The sequence below is a fragment of the Diprion similis genome, chromosome 2 (assembly GCF_021155765.1).
Source record: "Diprion similis isolate iyDipSimi1 chromosome 2, iyDipSimi1.1, whole genome shotgun sequence".
Classification (NCBI taxonomy): Eukaryota; Metazoa; Arthropoda; class Insecta; order Hymenoptera; family Diprionidae; genus Diprion; species Diprion similis.
The window spans coordinates 12,790,181-12,809,009 of NC_060106.1; the positions used below are offsets into that span (position 1 = coordinate 12,790,181).

Sequence of the window (18,829 nt, forward strand, 5' to 3'; positions counted from 1 at the left end):
TCGGATAAGCGTGGTATCGCAACGGTAGAGAAGCGAACGATTATTAATTCATCAACGTTTAAAAATTGCTTGTGCTGTATATTTTTCGGCTTATATGAACTTTCTTATATTATTTTTCTGTTGTGCCAATGCGAATCGTGAATTCGTCCTCCGTGCAAAGAATGCAAGTTATATATAGCGGACGAATAGTTTCAAAAATATGATCATATGAACCTTAAGGCGTCTAAATATTATTGGCACGGTATCAATTAAAAAAAAATCAAAGTCCGATGGATGGAGAAGGAGGGGTTGGCAATTAATGCAAAAGAAAAAAGGGGACAAAAAAAATTTCCGGTACCGGGAATCGAACCCGAGCCTCCTGGGTGAGAGCCAGGTATCCTAGCCACTAGACCATACCGGACGATACGTTACATGTGGGACGTAATGTATAAATATTGTAATTAAACGCTCCGTGTGGTCTTTGGCTTTGAATTTTTTAATTAAACGAAAACGAAATACAAATGGTGTTTCGTCGATTTTTTTTGTCTCTTTTGCGCTGGTAATTACTGATATCAACAAACAAAGACTTGAGAATTTACGATGGTTGAATTGTAATTATAAAAATTTCAATTTAGTTTGCACACAGTAGTGATAATCTGCTTGTATATCCTGTTAACAAACAGGTATTTTTGGATAAATTAACGCCAAGATCGTTCGACGCGGTGATATGATGACAATAATAACTATAGTAATATGAAAACAACAACAACATTCACGAGTCCGAAAAAGTGGGTGGCACGAAGCCAATTATGTTGTTCCGACTTGATCGTTGATCAGTATCAGATAATGTCAATGCATATATATAATATTAATTGGTACACTATGCATACATTGATGGTACCGCGACAAAGGCGAACAAATCGAAAATATAAGTTCGCAACATTAGCAATAAGATGTTAGAGAAAAGAAAAAAAGCGCCCGCAAGTATTGCCGAAAGCAAAATACTCATACATACTCAGAGACATACCTGAACGTCTGTTGTTTGTCCTGCATTCGTGAAACGGCGGTTTTCTTGTGCCTCTTGCCGTCAATTTCCATATCGACCATCGCCTGGGCGAGGTGGAGATCCTTTTCGTTCATGTTGATAAAAAACTTTTTGAGAAGCACCTTGGTAGCCCGGGAGGTTTGAACAAACGGTCAGCCACTGACAATGAAGCTAGACAGACGCTGCAGACGTTGCGCCTGACGGAAATAGGTAGACGCGAAGCGCACGACTCTATAAAAGCAAAGCACCGATGCGCAAGCACATTTGCGCCGATCAGCAACGAGAGACGCGCTCGACTTGGCTGCAGCTGCGAGATGCGAGAGCTAACTTCTAACCTAACTAGCCGCGGCGAAATCCGACTAGTTAGATATTCCCATGCAATTATTAGCCGTTAATCGTTGTCTGTAGTGCCGGTCGGTCGTTCGCGCCTCTGGCTTTTGCGGTGATACGACGCGCGTCTCGTCTGAAGTTGACTGCGAGTCGAGTTTAAACACCGTTCGGAGTTCGCGCTACCCGTTAAATTGTCAATATGCTTGCGAAAGGGGGGGGGGGGGGGGGGGGGGTCAGCTGACTGTCGCGAACGGCGCCAGATACGATGGATACGACCGAATCCACTTTGCGACGTCCACGTCCATCGAGGCCTGCTTGCCGCGCAAAATGGAGCCTTGGTGGGAGGGGGGGGGGGGGGGGGGGGAGTTAAGGTCTCGCCAATCTACGTATGACGTTACATTATGTACCCTAGGTACGAATGTGATTATGTATTATGCCATTCTGACCTGTATGTATTCTCCGTTTGATCGGAGCGATTTAAATTTTACATGCACGCCGGGTGTATTACATGTAAGGTCTGAACTATGAATTATTTTTACGCTTATAGGTGAGGTGCAGCGGCGGACCAACAACACGGGGAGCTCGGCGTGATCATGTTTTTTCATTGAAATTACACTTTTTTGTTACTTTTTATAGACGGAAATATTTTACTTGTAAAGCTGTAAATAAGAGAGTTGTTATATTTTTGAAAAATAAATTGAATAAAACTAGCCTCCGAGCTGAAGAATGTACCTAAAAGACCTGCTTCACTTTACCTCTCCCGTAATTCGGGGTGTAAATTTAATAAACTATAGAGATTTGGTCGTCACTTTCGCTTTAATGGGAAGCTCTTGAAACTGGACGATAGTTTCATAAACTATTTAATTATGCACCCTTTTCTCTCACTCTATTTTTATTTTACTTTCTTCTGACCCTTGCTCAATCCCCTTTTTTAAACATATTAAATCGATTTTTCTTCTTCATAGTCTTTTCTGGGACGTGAAATATGGGTATTATTGTACAATAGACTTGAATGGACAATGTCATGCATGTTATTATTGAATAGAAAAATTAAACATCTGTCTCTTCTCTATACGCGATGCAAATTTATCGACGAGTGTACCGAAAGGAATCATCTAACAATAAGGATTATTTCCGCGTACAACGCGATGAAGTTCTATAGTAAATGTCATCATGTATACACATATGTATAACACAACAGTTCACAGTAAGAACATTTTGTCACAGAAGCTTACAATTAGTTCAGACTACTGTAATCATTTTAAAGCAAGATGTTTCTTCACATCGATGCTAGTTAATTAATTCTTATTCTACAATCGAAATTCTTACTAATACGTATACATTCTCACATAATTTAAATTATAGTTCATTTCTTTTAGCCGTTCAAATAGTTATACTTAGATGACATGTAAAGTGCTTTGTCGTCACTTTATGTCCCCTGACCCCTTCAGGAAGATTGTTTTCTATAATTTTTTCTATGCATTCTTATTATTTATTATTCAAACGACTTCGCATGAACAGTGTGACCGTCGACTTCTCTGATTAATTCGATGCTCGTGACGGAAGGTCATTTAACTTTCATTAACTATTTTTCACGTTTTTTTTTCAGTCCACCAGGGTCTAACTTATGCCGACGTAATCATTATTTAAAAATATTCTTCCCGAAACTTATGTACATAATGCTAGATTCCGTTTACGACAATATGCCGTTTTATTCGAATAGAACATTTGAATGAACCTTGTACTTAAACATCTCACCTCTCTTTGCACAATAACGTAAGCTGGTTATTTACGATACATAAGTTTATACATTATAACGTTCGTTCACATCAACAAAATTGCAAAACAAATAAAATGAGTCGTATAAAACTTGAGTTTCGTCTTCAGCTAGTTCAGCAAAAATTCCCTGAGAGTATGTCATGACGTCACATTTGAACTCTGAATGCCCGTATATATCCGCATTCAATCGGTGTTGGTAATTGTGTGTAATAAATATTGATGCATACATACGAGGAAATCGAACAGCGTGTGTATATCGATGTAGATAAAAGTAACTCGCCTGTAGCAAAATCTACACAAACTTTGTTGCCGGATATCTCAAAACCATTTGAGAACTAAGATTGTACGCGACAATGGCATCATTATGCTTCCGTGAAGTTCAACGTACGGAATGTTGTTAAGAAAGATCGTCGTACAGCTAGGCTGTAAGAACCGACATTACGATATGCGTTCGTATACCTAAAACTAACACGTGGAGAAAACGAAAAACGACAAAGAGATCATCATTAGCTTATCTGTTTTTCGATCTCGGTGCTACTAACGACTGAACATATGACAATTAGATTTTTGATACAACACAATAGACAAGACTCGAAATGGCTTCGTTATAACAACTGTTATGCAGGAATTCATTAACAATTATTATAGTTTCATTCGGGTATTTTGGAAACGTGAAATAAATCGATGATCATCAATTATACAGACGTAGTCTGGCTGTGGTAACTTTATAATTATCGAGGTACCAACGTTTTGATGAATTTTCACCACTGGAATCTAACTGGTAGGCTGGTTAACTGGTTCCAAACATTCGTTTTCGCGTAGCAAGAGCTCTTCATGCATGTGGTAACAAGAACCCTCGGGATTGATATGCAAAAAATATAAATGTGTTTAATGTCATCGTAAAAAAAGAAAATCTTTATTGTTATCATATTTACCATAAAATGTAGTACATTGAAATGATAAAAATAAAAGTTATGGGGGGTATACATGTATAATATATAATACAGTATAACTCATGCATCACGGATATTTTATGGGTTACTTATTAATAATTGGCGTTCATTAGTCACGACTGATGAAGAAATGACTCTCCCGTACAACCCCAAGACAAATGTGTATATTGATAACTTTTTACAATAAAATACATTCAACAGATTATTTCACCAAGAAAACCTATTCACGAATCCTCTAGAAAACGTTCAAAAATTTTTTATTTCAATACATGATTCGCGAATTTTCTAAACCTTTAAAACTTAATTAACAATCTCATTTCAACTACTTTTTACGTTATATCGTTTCTCCTGATCATTTCTGATTGTATATTATTTTACAATAGGAATCTATTAGCTAATAAATTCACATTGTTATGCATACTCGTAACATGCGGCATTTTGTGAAATAAATTCATTATTCTCAAAGTACAAATCTAGCTTCTACTCAAGGGGCGAAAGAGAGGGGGGGGGGGGGGGGACATCACTCTGCAGCAAAATGCAATGTTGACTTTCAAATAAGAATAACACATCGATCATGTATATGTATGTATTGTGTCATACTATCCAAAAATATGGACTTTGATTTAAATAAATATATCATGTCCACACTATGTGCCCCAGCGCAAAATATCCGCTATTATAATATGCAATTTTGTTTACAGGCTGTTTCAACTACGCGGGACTCGTATATAGCATCCCCGTCCTTAATAAGCTGTGTAAATTTTATTGAGAATTAAACATATCTTCAAATACCATATACGTACGTATACGATAGTTGCTTCAATAAAATCAGTTTTTCCATATTTTGCTTGTGTGTGGTTTTTTTTTTTTTTTCTTCTTGCTTCTGTAGTATTAAAATACACTCTATAACGAAATGTATAAATTAAAAATAAACTACTCTAAGTAACATATACTGAAAAATGTAGAGGGCTCAGGCAGTGGGCACCGAAATACTGCCGTTCGATACTTTCCCGTTTTACCTTTCAACAAAACAAATCCCAACGCCAACATTTCGTTTGGCATCCATCATCATCGGTCTTCCTTTCTACAATAGTCACTAATAGCTATTTCAATCTAACGGCTTACTTCCTACTCTCAATTGCATAAATTGAAAAACATTTGTAGAATTTTACTGATTTTCTTGTTAAACCATACATAGGTATGTAGCAATTATATTATTCAATTACGGGAAGAGTATATTACAATAGTTTCCAAATAATGGTATAGTATTTGACCTCAAATATTACCAGAATTTTATATTTTACTTTTCAATTTCAATGGACCGAAGATGAAAAGAATCAATTTGATTCTTTTTGAAAATTCTTCCTCCAATATTCTTCGACCGCCGTTTGATATCCGCGTACTACGGATTTCTATCTGATGAATATACAACTCAACCCCGAATATCACTACCGTTGTTTTCCTACCAATTCTACACGAATAGCGATTGGTTGAATTAGTTGAGCAGTCAGCCCAATCAAAAAATAAATTGTTACCCAATTTTAGTCTCCAAATTTTCAATACCGATGCCCGGATTAACAATAAACCCGTACAAAACTCCTCAATATTATATTGTACCTGATAATCCGACTATTCCGAATCGTCTATCAGACGATAAGAAAAGCTCAGATTCGATATTCGGTATAATCATTTACCGAAATACATCTAAATATAATACTTTATCTCCGATCCAACGGGACCGCGACGTCGCTCGAGGACTTCGATGAGCCTTGTTTAGGGTCGGTACAACCCTTTTCGGAGACTAGATCCTGCCCTCAGTGTTGCTGGACGAGGGTCGGGCCACTGGCTGGATTCCTCCAAGGGTCGGGTATGTCGAAGTGAGCCGGAACCGTGAGCAGAGCATCGTCGGCAGTCCTGTTGACGCTGCAATTCTTCGGCTTAACTCTGGTGGTGTTTACGCACTCGATTGGCAGCTTGAAGAATTCGAGTTCGTAGTTAAACCCGCGACTAGTGATCTTGATTATCGTATGCAGTGGGACCTCCATGTAGGGCAGCTCCTCGGGCTTTTTATCCATGAAGAAACCGATTATGCAGCGTAGCACCGCCTGGTGAGATATCACCAGAATGTTCGTGGCCTGTTGAAGGTCGGCCAGAACTGGTTCCACCCGCTGCATTATGTCCACGTAGCTCTCGCCCCAGGGGTACCTGTACCTCAGCTTGTCCTGGTCACGCCACGCGAACTCCTGCAATCATTCAGACAAAGATCTCGTTATTTATTGGCCGTTTATCTTCACTCGCTTACACCTAGTCGATCCCACGGCTCTCGTTGCTCACATCAGACCCCGCTGATTATTCGGGCACAGCTCGTTCATTGTCAGTATCTTACGTCTACCCGTATATATATATATATATAGGTATATGTATATATAGAGAACTAGAAAACTAGGTCACAGATTCTCATCATCATGACCTACTACAGACACGACGTATTCGTCACCGCCTTCTCCCGTGGGGCATATTTATGTAGAGAACTCTAAGAAATTGCGAACTCACACCTTAGGTGGTTGAAAGAATTTTACAGTTATATTAGTACCAGTGCAACACATGGAGTAATGTGATAGTCGAGTTTGCGCCAAGTCGATTATTATGGGGGTAAGACATTCGGGAGGAGGAGTTTCAAGGTAGAATCCGTATGCGAAAATGTTTCACATATGAGTACAACCATATAGTGAAAAGCGTTTACATAAATATGGGACGGTGAGTAGACGACGAGAAAATTTACAAAGCTGTTGTAGGACAGGCTATATTGGACTGGGTGCTAAGCTGTCGTTTCCAAAATAACATGAGTATATTTTTTTGAATAACGTGGAACTCAATACTCTGCAGTGATGGAAATTTTTATTTAACGTGGTTTGAATTCTGTGGTTGTTCAGTTTGCTTGATGTTAACCGAAATAGAATAATACCAAGGCGTGTGTTGTTCTACATCACTACTTTAGTTGTTATTGTGGAGGAGAATTATTTTTCATCCGCAATGAACTCCAAGCAGTGACAAACTTGGCATTGCCAAGTGTAGGCTGACGTATAAGTACACAAAGAAGTGATAAATCAGCACAAACATTTCACTACATTTTTGGTGAAAACTGGATGTTAACAAAAGCTGACTGTCATCGTCGCTGACAAATTTACAGTCTTCCACAAACTTGACTCACGTAGTAACTTCGTCTCACAATGGAGTCTAAATAACGTCAGTTTTATTAATAGAAATGTTAACTTTACCCCGAAAAGTTAAGACGCCCTGAAATACGCTGGGAGAAACAAAAGAAGAGCAGAAAAAATTAAAAACAGCAACGGATAATAGTGTGTGTTTGGGAATGGAAAGCGGTGAAAGGATTCAAGACAAAGTACTTTGAGCAGGGAACAACGGTTATACATTTGATATTTAAAAATTATTTACGCCACCGAACCTGTGCGCCTTTTAAAATGCTTTGGCGAAACTCGGTTCTCTTACACATAAATTTGCTAAGGCAAGTGTATCAGTTATTGACCTTTTCGGTAGTATCTGTTTGATCCGAAGTTCTAAAATTTCCAAAAAAATAACGAGAAATTTACAATTTGCGCCGTCAATTTATAATTTAAAAAAATAAACGGATCAATAATTTAGTTTAAGCGTGTCAATAATTGGTACACTTACATTATGCTGGTGTTAAAAGTTCGACAAATTACCTGGGGATATTGTTCCTGCATTTCTTCGTACGAAAGTCCCTCGCAAACTCCGGCATCGAGCTCGTTCAGCTCAGCGATATGTTCTTGTGCTGCTTCGACGCCTCGAGCAGTGGCGATGGTCCTTCGCAGCCGGCTGGTGAGGACTCGTAATTCCGGTACGTGCAAGCCGTTGATATGGGTCGCCAGGGCTTGTGCGTAGCGCTCTCCACGAGCACTCAAAACAGCGTCCCCGCCAATTTTTCCGAGGACATTGTACTCGCTCTCCCCATGCTAAAAGCCAGACGAGAAAAGATGTTTGACTTCGAGAAATTCGAATAAACTCTGGCAAGTACTCGCAGCACGCATTAACGGCATCGTCTTCGTCACACTTACCCTTGAAAAGTAGAGGGTATGAGGCTGGATCCTTACGCTGCCAAGGTATCCCAAGATCTTTGTCTCGACATGGCCGCTAACTTTGTGTGCCTTGATCTCCATGTTACCAGTGTCAACGGTGATCCTGGGCCAAGTCTTTTCGTCCATGGGTTCGTAAGCTTGGGCGTAATGGGCGACCTTCAAGCGCAAGTCCTCGACCGCTCTCGCCTTGTCCATGTTCTTGTAGTCAGCACTGTATGTTAGGATCCCTTGATAGTTTTGTTCCAACAACGCAGGATCGGAACAGACGCACTCGATGAAGATGACGCGGTAGCCAAGTTGCCCGGAAAAATAGTCGAAGACCTCGGCTCGCTGTTCGTGGGTCACCAAGGTGCCGTCTAGGATCTTGAAAATTGTTGGAAAGCAATGAATAACAGAATTCTTTCGGTTCAATAACACGCAAAATTACAACCAACTATCGTAAATGTGCGAGGTTGTTAAACGTGCAAATATAGTACAATGAAATTGATCTATCTGTAGTCGAAGAAATCGTAATGCCAAATTTCGCGGTGAAAGCTGATAAGTTATCTGTTGTTTAAACACAAAGCGATAGCGGGTAAGACGCTTTTTTCATCAAATGATATATATATGCTGTATAAAACTAACATCATCTACGTCAGATTTTTCGTGTTTTTTTCTAAGTTGGCCAATTGATCTTTAACTCAACAATCTATTTTTATTGTCGTGTCATGTGGTATAAGAGACTTACCACGGAATTGAAAAACAGCTAATTATTATTCTGGTAATAGTGAATAAAGGTTGGTAAATTAGATCATACGAATGAAGCAAATTACAGGCATACAAAATGTAGAAAATACCCAAGCTAAATACCAAACCACATTGCCTTAACCTCCATTTCAGTGATTAATTTCGTGGAATTAAAACTTCTTTACTTTAATTGGTTGCTTTATTAATTCATTATTTTTATTATATTTTTCTTGCATCATGCATTCATTCAAAGTTATCAAATTATACTCTGTTACGAAAAGGTCAGAGGAAATATTCACAATCTCTCTGTAATTTTGATATGATAAGAACTTTTTTGAATCACACATACTTATGCAATCATTTTATCATTTATTCCAGATTTATACAAGTCTACATAATTAATCTGATATATTTAACTTATCGATGGATAAGTTTGTCCCGAAATCTCCTCCAATACAAATCACTAGTTATAAGAAGAATTTTCTGACCCGGTATCGACTGACACCCGTTTCATCACTCTCACTTAGAATCGATGAATACTTACAGCAAGACTATTCCCAGCGGCCAACCAAGATGCACAGTCCCGCATGGCGTCCCTCTGAGCAAGGGATCTGATCGCTACATTGGTAGCGTGATCTGGCCTGAAGAGTTCATGAGAGGCGTACATGTCCAGTCGTTTCTGGCGGTACACGCTTACACGCATAACTGTAAAAAGATTTTGATCGTAAATTTCTTAAATAAAGAATATCGCTTGTAACGATCTACACGCGTGTGGAGTATTTGATTCACGTGAACATCACGATTCCATATAATCTGTATGCAGCAAACAAATTGTAACGTATATAGTTGACGTTGTGAGTAATAGTTATCTAGGGTCGATTATTTTTACTGACCGAAAGAGACTGACGTTCAGATCAACTTAGTTTAGCTGTTGATCAAAAAGCAAACAATCCCGAGTAACGTTAAACGGAATCGAAATCGATTCCGTAGAATATAATATAACGTTGCCACACTTAGCGATCGTTTACCGACATAATGCGCTGTGCCTACACACATGATCAGTAAAATTGCAAATGAGATACCGAATGTACGGTAGGTTACCAGGAATTTCACCTTGAGTAGCCCACAATCGCGATACCCTGCAGGAAAACGCGTTCTCCAATAAGGAAAAGGCTTTCTGACTCTTAGTATGTATACGAATCGAGCGTCATACCCACAAAGACATGAACCTGAGTGGAAGTGGATATCTCACAATAATTTCAAATCACCTTTCGCAGACTCGCCGTTCCAGTTCAACCTCCGAGCAAGACAATGTGCGACCTGAGTTTTACCCCTAGCCGGCAAACCGGCCATGGCGACAACAACCCCAGCAAACCTGCGTGCAGGCTTGGCCTTGTTACCGTTCCTGACTGGCATTTCCTGGCCGGCTTCTGCAATGAAAAAATAGGGAAGAAAGATTTACCTCATTGTAAAAACTAATCTTGTGACAGGAAAATATTTTCCGTGGCTGGCTTTTTTCCGACGCTTGTTAACGAACCGAAGCCTATTATTATCCGAACTCTGTTGCATCAATAAAGTGTTCTTCTTCTGTTAATCATTGACACAGTCGGATACCGAAAGACAGTTGCGTCGTATTGAGAAACTACTTTGAACCCGCGGTTACTCTTGGCGTCAAGATATTGTAATACGGTTCAGCTTGAATCGACCCGTGCCGAAGATAGTTCACGATCGACAGTTGCAGATCATATAAATATACCGAGTGTTTGCAAAACAGCCGAGCACAAATAAGTATGTGAGAGATAATTTGAGGTGCGAGGCTGCGAATTTGACACAACAGTGAATTCTACCCTTTTCTTCGAAAAGCGAGTTTTCCCAGCAGCCACCCTCGTTGCGTCGCTACTTGTCCGTTATTATAACAAAACTGAGTATAATTGTTGTCTTTGGAACGCAGGTGCATTTGCTTCGTATAATTTGCTATACCTATTGCACACTCAAGGTGTTCCTCATTTTCTCAAAACAGGATACTAAATATTTCGAATCAAAACGCCACGTTATTGCCCAGAGACTTCTCGGAACGTACTAAATATATATCTTCCCAGTTTTTATTATAGTCTAAGCAGTTAATGATAGTTTGAAGATTGGACGGGGATCATTAACAAATATCGTACCGGATACAGTGGATTACGTGAAATGGTGAAATAAGGCCGATTTCGTTGAAACTACTGACGCACGCCCCAATTTTCTTGGTTTAATTTATTTTCGGCGGTTTGGAGAAGTGTCTTGAATGTGTAGAAGCTTGAATCTGGAGGAGGACCAGCGAACAGGGCAAAAATCGTTAGCTCTTAAAAATAGGTAAAACAAAAAGCGCATTCCTTGTCACGGGATTAGGGAGATTGATTGCAGGCCTGTCAGAAGGGTGATTGATTTTGTTTACAGTCACTGTTAAAAACCTGATAATATTAAGCATCATCATCACGGTAGTGATGGGCAACTAAATCATTTATTGATATCAATTATTGATCGTGGCTAAATTTTAGTTAAAAATAAATGTTCACCGACGATTGATAAGTTCCAAATACTTGCTTGCTATTAAGGCTTACACTTACCGGTGCGACACATGTTGAAGATCGGTTACGTAACGCAATAGATCCCTCGGTAGATTCTAGCGCGTTGAAAAATCTCTTTCTCGATATCAACGATCACGCACAAATGTTTAGAAGTGGTTCCTTCGAGTGATCCTTGCGAACTGACTGCTGCAACGATTTCTTTGCCAACGTTTTAAAATTAGACACACTCGTAGGCGAGCTCCTGGGGGATGTATAACGTGCAGATATACCTCTAGACGTATTGTATATACATGCTCTAGTCGTGGCCAACCTCTGACGCAATTGAGGGCGCAATTTTACGTCGGTATAAAACAAGCCAAAGACCAAAATTCGTCACCTATCCGCATAAAAAGAGCGGAAACCGATCTATGCAGTATATGCAGGGTGTATTAAGCGTTCAAACAGTGATCAATTCCGACCAAGGTTACACAGCTCGTATAACGATTGTAGGTGTATCAACCGTCAACTTGTAGGTATGGTATACTATCGCTTGAAAGTGATCGCTGCTTTTACATAACTTTGAACTGCGGAGCAGTTTGTTCTGGTCGGAGTGGGAATCGGTAACTGACTGACTGTACTACTCTAGAAGTTCTAAGACAACATCTGTCACACCACCAGCCCTTATCTTTGAGCAGGCTTATCGCCGGCCATTAAGTCACTCTCTATATACGCATGTTATTAAAAACAGACACTTAACGGGACCCGCAGTCTTGTAAGGCTCGGAGGACCTTCGAAGGCGATTTGCTGCGGTCTCACCCGAGTGGCAAAAAAGTGTTTGAGGAATGTCGAGGCCTCCTGGCTCGGAATATTTTTACGGGAAGACGTGGCTTTGCTGTTATCTTGCGCGAAAGTCACTCTTGACTCGAAAGATCCGAAATTAAGTCTTTTGCTGACTGTGATATACTTTATTGACGTTTATTATGAGAGAGGTTTAACAACAGAAACCAGATAACTGTTGTCAAATATTGTTTGCGTTTATATAGAATGAAGTGTTCGATGTGAATATACCTTTCTCACGTCGTTCCAATAAAATTTTTTGTTTTTCATTTATTCGGTCTAGTATTTATGATAATTATTCCTTGATTGCAATTTCTACAAAGAAAACATTCCGCCGATTTTAACAACGTAGGCTGGATTATTGAATTATTCAACTTCCAAACCCTGGACGCAACAAGAATCGATCACAACACCCATTGTTCACAGTTGACCTAAAATAACATTCTATGCATCACTCATACAGATAATAGAAATAATTTCTAGTCTTCCTGGAACACCAATTGATCGTTAAACGGCTCGCTTCACATCACCTAGTTGAATTACTCACGACTAAAGAGGCTTTGTTAGACTTAGAAGTTGGTTTAGTTCTGCGGCGTAAATCGCATCTCGAAAGTTGGGATAACCGCTTATTACCATTTGCAATATGCTTTCTACATCATAATTGCCGCCTTATTTGTCTGAGGGATGCAATCCTTCCACTGTAATTCCAAGGTAACAAGTTACGACATACGATGCTTGTTTTGAAGCGGTAATATAGCCACTGCAATTCACGCGTAGAATAAGCATTTACGAAGCGGAAGTGCCGTGTCGTGTGAACAAAGTGTAAGATATCAGTATCAGTAGGGCGATGAATTGCTTCAAAATATATTTACATATCGTGTACACATTAGAGGTCGATCATGTCGAGTTATGCAGAATGGATCGCAGTTTGTAAGGCAGAAAGTTTTTGTTTGCAACCGAGATTACATAAGTGGGCTCGCGACTTGTTTCGACACTTGTTATCGCCGCCTCGAAAGTTATATCATTGAGTTTGCCGATACGCTTGTATGCTGTATTATTTCGTAACCCAGCATGCTGGGCGTAAACTGATGTATGAATACGGTTTGCATAAACTTCAAAGTTACACTGCAGCGACCCTCCAGGCATTGCTGCATATCCAAAGACTCGATAAAAGTGTTTGAAAACAAAAACAACAAACATAAATAAGTAGTAAATTGAATAGAACTAACGAGGAATGAATACGGGAGCGAGAGAAAGCTTTCGATCAAGTCAAAGTATAACAATCAAAACATGAATCTCGCATTCCATCGTCAATTCGCAACGAGCAGCGGTATTTCAGTTGACAAATCCGATAAAAAGTTTTTCCCAATGATTTCCGTCTCCAGAAAAAAATTCACGATCCACAGGGTATGAATTTCAGCATTTCATCGTCAGCTTGTAGTTATAAGCCTGAACCTTAGTGATCCTTTTCACTCGAGAGCAGCCATCTGTAATTATGCACGGTGGACAGTTTCTGGTTTCAGATTGCTATAAACAGATCTTCCACGCGCGTGTGTTAGTGTTTACACGAGACGTTGGGGGTCGTTCTCTGATTGGTCGACGAGGCGGGCGCGGCCTTTACCACACTAGCCAAGAAGTTCTTTAAACACATGTAGATCTGGCAGAGCGGAGTTGGTTGCAACAGAGAGCGGAAAGCGACGTAGAAGAGAAAGAAAGAAAGAGAGAGAAAGAGAGAGAGAGAGAGAGCAACACAAGAGGTCGAGGCGCAAATGGTCAGCTCGTTACTATATCGCGTGCAGGGCTAATTAGATGCGGGAGGTCTTGAAAAGCTGTTTAAAATATGTAAACAAATACGTCGGAATCAAGATAAAAAACAACAATAATAATAATAATTATAAAATGAAAAAAAGGCGTCCGTCAGAGTGAAACAGAGATAATTTATAGAAAGAGGGAGAGAGCAAGAGAGTCGCTTTGGTACCAGGGACGACGACGCGTTGGCTTGTTTACGACCGGTCACAGCATCGGCAGCCAAGCCTCCGCTGTAGCGGTATTGACGTGCATGTATTTTCTTGATTGCCTATATAATTAAGCAGTACGGAAGTCTACGTCACCAGCTTTGTTGCTTTCGAAAGAATCGTGCTGAAAATAATCGCGACGGGCACGCGTTTTTGGCGATTATGATATAAGGAACTCGCGTTCGCGAATTAACAATTGTACCGGGCGTGCAGAAGTTGTTTGCTCAAACCATGCAGACCCGAAAGCCCGTTAGTGCATTCAGATATTAACATCAACTCTTCGTCCAAACTCGATGTCAAAGACCCTACTTCAACATTGATATGCATAATGCTGCGTTGGATCATTTTAGCTTACGCTGCGCTACCGCGAGTTATTTTAGGGTACTATAGAGGTGCGCTATGCTCATCGATACGCTGCTGACTTTGAATACTCGCCTAACAACTGTGACGATACGTCTTGAATAGAACATATGTGCACCGTCCGTCGACTCCGTATAATCTTGGTAATAATATTTTCTAGCCGTACAACCGCGGTGGTGTTTAACCAATTGTTAGTGACGCTTCTGCGTGCCTGGTAGTGGCAAATACCCCCCGCTGAAAAATGCAGGGTTTCGTGAGCAGAAGGTACGTCCCTGAGCATATCACACGTATTGCGGGAGGCACATGCTGGTGGCCGGGCCACCGCATATTTTCTCCTCTTGCTTCTCGGCCTCCTTGAGACTCTCGGCTCAAAACTGATGGACCTTCCATCCTTGTCCATTACAGTCCCTCTCACCCTTTCCGTCTCTCTCTCTCTCTTTATCTCTGTTTCTTTCCCACCTATCTCCCTCCCAGCATCGACTTGTTTACCACGAGATTCAGCGTTCTGTCTCTGGTCTCAGTTTCCAGCTGAGAAATTCAAAGCCCACCGGATGAAGGCTCAGGAGTGTTGCATTTGTTATTCAGAAGGGAATGTTGCAACTTACATTTGACAGTTTCACAGGGAGGGCGAGAAGATCATGAATTGCGGATTCGAAAAAACATAATATAGGTAAGTGAGTGAGTAGCGTTGAGGGTAGGAGAAAGCGCGGGCGCCATTGATTTTCTGCCAGCCGTTACAACAGAGCGCACGTCGCAGTATACGTTAGGAAAACATTTGCTTAGTCTCATTTTTTTTCTCCCCTTATATGCAGCAAAGCGACCACAGATAAGACCCAAGATTACTCGTAACGGAATACGGCTTTCTGCATATCCGCTCCTTCGCTATTCACGGTCAAAGAAATGAGAGTAAAAACATGGTGAACTGCAGTGACATCGGCACACCTTCGCTATGGCGATGGTCGTAGGTCAAGCACAATGCTATGAATAAACTACGAGGACGAGGCAAGGTGGAAAATCGTTAGAGCACGGCCACTTTTATGGCTTACCTTTGTGCACCTCTCCGGTACAGCTCTTCGCCTCGACACTCGGGGCCATAGTTTTGGTAGCTATTCCAACCGAAGAGTTTGCAACTACCCCTGCCTCGTGGAGGATCCCAACGTGAAGAGCTAGTTTCCTGACGGCAAGGCAATAGCCAAATAGCGGTCCAGCCAGCAGATCGAGACAGGCAGCTACCCAGGGCATAACAAGGTCGCTTTCTCGTGTCTGCTTCGCAGGTTATTAAATTGGGGAACCGATGCTTTGTCGGATCTCTGCTCCTTCCAAGGGCCGACGACGGGCGGTCCGTTTTTGAATTAGGGCCAGTACCGAACCAAGAAACGATTCTTTCCGCTCTGCGGGTGTCCGGCGATCGAGAACACTTTGTTGGTTCTCGGAATGGTTCAGTTATTTATCACAGAGTAGCGACAGGTACTTAGATGAAATTTGAGAAGGTTGCGGGCTTGGGGTTGCCGCTAAAGTTCTTCAGAAAAATGGTCGCTACTTGTGTGACGAATGATTGAGAGCAGATCCTCCCTCATACCAATTTGCTTTATCGTTACTTCCGGAGCCAGTTTGCGAGCTTCTGCTTCAGGCTTCGAGTAAACTTCTTCGATAATACCGGGCTGTTCCGTTTTTCCCCCGGCTTACATAGTCACTGGTTCCCTCCAGTGACGCGAGTTTGGTGTAACGAAGATCACTGACAATAAGACCCCTGGACGGCGGACTTCGCCGACTTGCTGACTCCGAAGACGCGATCTCTGCAGGTAATGGCTGGCCGGTTGACGCACTCAACTATTAATATACACACTCTTCGGCTTTCGCTATTTATTCCTAGTTCTCTTCAGCTCTTGACTACTCTTCTACACCTAGGAGACACCGTCGCTGGTATCGTCTCACTCTCTCCTGTGATTTAGCTGGAGAAGAGCAACTACAAAGTGAATCAATGTTCCTCAGGAAATAGTCGGAAGCTCTCTCGTGTTTATTTGGCTCGCTTATTTCACTGATATCGTCTTATCGACCGTCCACTGCAGCTGTGTATTCACCGTCGAGCTCTAACCCTGGACTGTCCCGCGCGTCGCCCGTTTCTCCTTTTAGCATCGACCCGGTCGAACGCCTGGCTCCTCCTCTACCCCTCCTGCCTCGCGTTCCATTATTACTTGCGTCGCCTGCGCAACTGGCGCCGCGGCATCCATGAAAACTTCAACGGTTTAATCTATTCGGCTTACGATTACGACCGAAAACGGATAACCGCAAACGGGAAGACGGACCGCCGTCGATGGTTGGCAAATTTTTGACCTTGGTGAGAAACGCGAATGCCGAAATTGAGGTTCGTCGGAACGAACGTCGAGGAGTTACAGGTGGGATAAATTATTACCATATCCGGAATTGCGAAATCTGATTCTCAATGATAAGATATAAGACAGCTTCCGATAACGTCGGGAGATTTATGTTTTGAAAAAGGTCAACGAGAAGCGATCCTCCAAACTTTCAAGATATATGCTACGAAAGTGTGACGGCTCTGGTGCAACCGAAATTGTTTACAAAAAAATTGATATATTTCATTTCTGTTTTGGGCATGAAAAAAATTTATGAAAATATTGGATTCTGGTCATGTCATCGGCAGGAGACCACCATATGCTTTTATCGTGGCGCATGTTCCGTGGAGGTTTGTTTGTTGGCGCCAGTAGCTCAACAACCTTTGTCCGGCTGTTTTGTCCCGAGATTGAGTGAAGGTTCGCCACCTTTCGAAATTCATGCCTCGCTGCCTGGTCAAGGTGTATGAGAAAACCTGTGCAGTACACGTGACTTAGTAATTACGTATGCGACGAAAGTTTAAGCTCATTCACCAGTAGACGGACAGGACGAGTCGTCGAACCACCTGTCGTAGGACGTACTGCAACACTGTTGTACTCAAGGAATACTTTCACGAAAGTACCTACAGGTTGAATAGACGGTTGGTGAATTGAATTTTCAAATTATCGAGTCTCCGTATTGACAAAGTCCACACGCGGTATAACGACACGATGTCCGGGATTGTTTGCCCACGTGGTTATAATGTTTGAACAATTATTGACGGCAATGCGGTATCGAAGCCACCTATTCAAATGAGTTATATTTCAATGAATACGGTTTTGATAGTTCACCTTTCTCGTAAGTAATTATTATCACGGTTTATTTCAAATATTAAATTAATTAATTGGTAAATTTATCGCAGCGTTGATTCGACTTCACATTCAAATCTATTAATTGCATACGCGATGCATTTCCAGTCTCCTAAACTCACGTTTAGAGGCCTCCCAAAAATTGGATAGTGCTTTAATGTATAAATAACTTTATCTTCACTTTCGAACCCAAGTAACTATGATGAAGAAGTATAATTTCCGAGAGAATGATGTGACGTGCAATTCGTATGTGGATGGATTGATCGGTAGTTATGCCAGCTAACAATCCATGCATCACGTAAGAATTTCGTTACGAAATTAATGACGTTCAGATGCATGTATGACGGGAATATATACATATGTAGAAGTGCGTCAAGGAAATTTGCGCTGCCTCTATTATTAATGGAATATAGTCCTGGCAGTTTAAGTCATCATTCTTGCGCTGAGCTCGACAACTAACTTACGTATTATCCATCACTACCTATTCCGCTTCCAAGTCTCATATGTAGGGATCACGTGAAATAATTTACAGATGAAAAGTAACGGGTCAATGATATAAGTAACCTCTGTTTCAAGTGGTCTGCTGAATCGTGATACTTGTTTTCATTAGCAGCCGTAATGACACTTTATCCGTTGGTAGCGATAACTTCTACGTCGATAAGGCTAAAGGATAACAGAGGCTATCGAGCTGCTGGTTACGAAAAATTCAACATTTTTTAGCAGAAAGTGAAACGTGCATTTTGGTGTAGTCTGTTTTCAAGCACTAATGTACCTGTTATACTCCTTTTATACCTGATCAAAGAAAGATTCGAACTGACGTAAGTAGATACTGGATGCAGCCTAGATTGAGGACTCACCGCGTATCATATGACTTGCAGATAGTGTTGTTTACGTATCCACGCGTGCTCGGCATAATCAACTGCGCGCAGCTCAACGGCGCA

At 41.1% G+C, this 18,829-nt stretch overlaps 2 protein-coding genes and 1 non-coding gene across 4 annotated transcripts in view; all 3 read right to left on the bottom strand.

Moving 5' to 3' along the window:
* The window catches only part of LOC124416423 (NAD kinase-like), a 37,815-nt gene extending 36,412 nt beyond the window's left edge, over positions 1-1,403 (bottom strand). Inside the window, exon 1 of the mRNA XM_046897469.1 lies at positions 1,007-1,403. Within this exon, the coding sequence (XP_046753425.1) occupies positions 1,007-1,119 (113 nt within the window). The 5' untranslated portion in view covers positions 1,120-1,403. The remainder of the gene's footprint in view (positions 1-1,006) is intronic.
* On the bottom strand, positions 329-400 carry Trnae-cuc. The gene has a single exon. It is a non-coding gene; the product is annotated as a tRNA-Glu (tRNA).
* Positions 1,404-4,924: 3,521 nt separating the features above from the next.
* LOC124416422 (6-phosphofructo-2-kinase/fructose-2,6-bisphosphatase-like) lies at positions 4,925-16,799 on the bottom strand. 2 transcript variants are annotated; one of them, XM_046897462.1, is made up of 6 exons: positions 15,735-16,799; positions 10,199-10,360; positions 9,475-9,635; positions 8,184-8,567; positions 7,812-8,081; positions 4,925-6,329 (listed from the first exon to the last, which is right to left on the bottom strand). In XM_046897462.1, the coding sequence occupies exons 1-6, from the start codon at positions 15,928-15,930 to the stop codon at positions 5,901-5,903; spliced, it is 1,602 nt and encodes a 533-aa protein (XP_046753418.1). In that variant the 5' UTR covers positions 15,931-16,799; the 3' UTR covers positions 4,925-5,900. The 2 variants fall into 2 exon arrangements, with proteins under 2 accessions (XP_046753418.1, XP_046753419.1); XM_046897463.1 differs by lacking the exon at positions 15,735-16,799 and adding an exon at positions 11,537-11,680.
* Between the last annotated feature and the right edge of the window lie 2,030 nt (positions 16,800-18,829).

What these genes read in the sequence shown, in the direction of transcription:
- LOC124416422 (XM_046897462.1), bottom strand. Translation starts at nt 15,930, where the DNA reads ATGCCCTGGGTAGCTGCCTGTCTCGATCTGCTGGCTGGACCGCTATTT. An exon ending in CCGCTGGGAATAGTCTTGCT is followed by an intron (nt 8,568 to 9,474) that starts GTAAGTATTCAT and finishes ACAATTTTCAAG; the next exon opens with ATCCTAGACGGCACCTTGGT. An exon ending in ATACCCTCTACTTTTCAAGG is followed by an intron (nt 8,082 to 8,183) that starts GTAAGTGTGACG and finishes TCTGGCTTTTAG; the next exon opens with CATGGGGAGAGCGAGTACAA.